Genomic DNA, 1,596 nt, shown 5'->3' with positions numbered 1-1,596 from the left:
GCCCATATTTCTTGAAATATGACAACCCTAGTATAATAAGTTATCAAACTAACAGCAGCACTGACTGATTTCAGTGGGATATAATTGTGCATAAATGAGTTGGAAAGCAGCCCGCGAACTTGGACATTCCTGGCTCTATGCCTGGATTACAAGGGGGTGGATGCTTCTTAGAGAGACCTCTGTCTGTGCTTCTTCCCTGCAGGAGATACCAGTCACAGAACACCATGGGACTTGCAAATGAGACTATGCTGACAGAGTTCATCTTGATTGGATTATCCGAATACCCCAGAGCTCAAACCATCTTCTTCCTCTTCCTCTTGGTAGTCTACCTCACTAGCTTTCTTGGCAATGGCCTCATTATCATGCTAATCATTGTGGACCCCAGGCTTCATACTCCCATGTATTTCTTTCTGTGTGCTCTATCTTCTATAGACATCGCCCTCATCAGCAATACAGTTCCAGAGGTCTTGGTCAACTGCTTCATTTACAGGCCTACAATTTCCTTCTACAGATGCCTGTCCCAGATGTACATTGGTCTATTACTTGTCTCCACTGAGTGTGTTCTGCTTGCGCTCATGGCATATGACCGCTTTGTGGCTATATGCCAGCCCTTGCACTACATGAAGATCATGAGCTGGAAATTTTGCCTTTGCCTCGTGGCTGCATCTGTGGGCTTTCCTTTCCTGATAACTCTGATCAATGCACTGTTGCGGCCTACTGACTTCTGTGGACAAAATGTCATCAATCATTTTGCATGTGAGCTGGAGTCGTTCCTCAAACTGGCTTGCTCTGACATTCATGCTAGTGAGCTCTTTATGCAAGCTGCCAGCATCTCTATTTTAATACCTCCCTTTGGTTTCATAGTTGTGACATATGGGCGCATAGGCCTGGCTGTACTGCGCATCCGTTCAGCACAGGGTCGCAAGAAAGCCTTTTCCACCTGCAGCTCTCACCTTGCTGTCGTCAGTGTCTTCTATGGCACAATCATGATCATGTACTTGAGGCCACAAGGGAAATCAGTTTCTGAAAAGGACAAGCTCATATCTGTAGCATATGGAGCTTTGACACCTATGCTCAACCCTTTGATCTACAGCCTGAGAAACAGGGATGTGAAGGGTGCCCTTTGGAAACTGGCTGGAAGGAAAATATCAGAATAAGTATCAAATGGATTGCATTTGATAGTGGGCAATTTCTGATAACAAGAGGAAGTTGTGGTAAAGAAGAAGAGGAGGAGGAGGAGGGGGAGGAGTTTGGACTTGATATCCTGCCTTTCACTCCCTTTAAGGAGTCTCAAAGTGGCTAACATTCTCCTTTGCCTTCCTCCCCCACAACAAACACTCTGTGAGGTGAGTGAGGCTGAGAGACCTCAGAGAAGTGTGACTAGCCCAAGGTCACCCAGCAGCTGCATGTGGAGTAGCGGGGAAGCGAACCCGGCTCACCAGATTACCAGTCCATCGCTCTTAACCACTACACCACACTGGCTCTCTCAGTGGGACAAATTACACCCTCACTGTACAGTTGAAGCAAATTAACCTTTCCTGTTCAGCCTAAGTAATTTTTGTGATAAAAATTGTGAAGGTTCCCAAGTCTGACAAC

General features: G+C 46.2%; 1 protein-coding gene across 1 annotated transcript; it reads left to right on the top strand.

The window, feature by feature from the left end:
• Positions 1-224: 224 nt before the first annotated feature.
• Positions 225-1,174, top strand: LOC309362469 (olfactory receptor 13H1-like; the record flags this gene model as incomplete). The annotated part of the gene is made up of 1 exon (XM_081931823.1): positions 225-1,174. One exon carries the CDS (start codon positions 225-227, stop codon positions 1,155-1,157), a length of 933 nt encoding a protein of 310 aa, XP_081787949.1. The 3' UTR covers positions 1,158-1,174.
• Positions 1,175-1,596: the final 422 nt, after the last annotated feature.

Source organism: Podarcis melisellensis (genome assembly GCF_964234715.1).
Source record: "Podarcis melisellensis genome assembly, contig: HAP1_SCAFFOLD_354, whole genome shotgun sequence".
Lineage (NCBI taxonomy): Eukaryota > Metazoa > Chordata > Lepidosauria > Squamata > Lacertidae > Podarcis > Podarcis melisellensis.
Note: the sequence above shows the minus strand (reverse complement) of the source record. Positions and strands in the feature narration are given on the sequence as shown.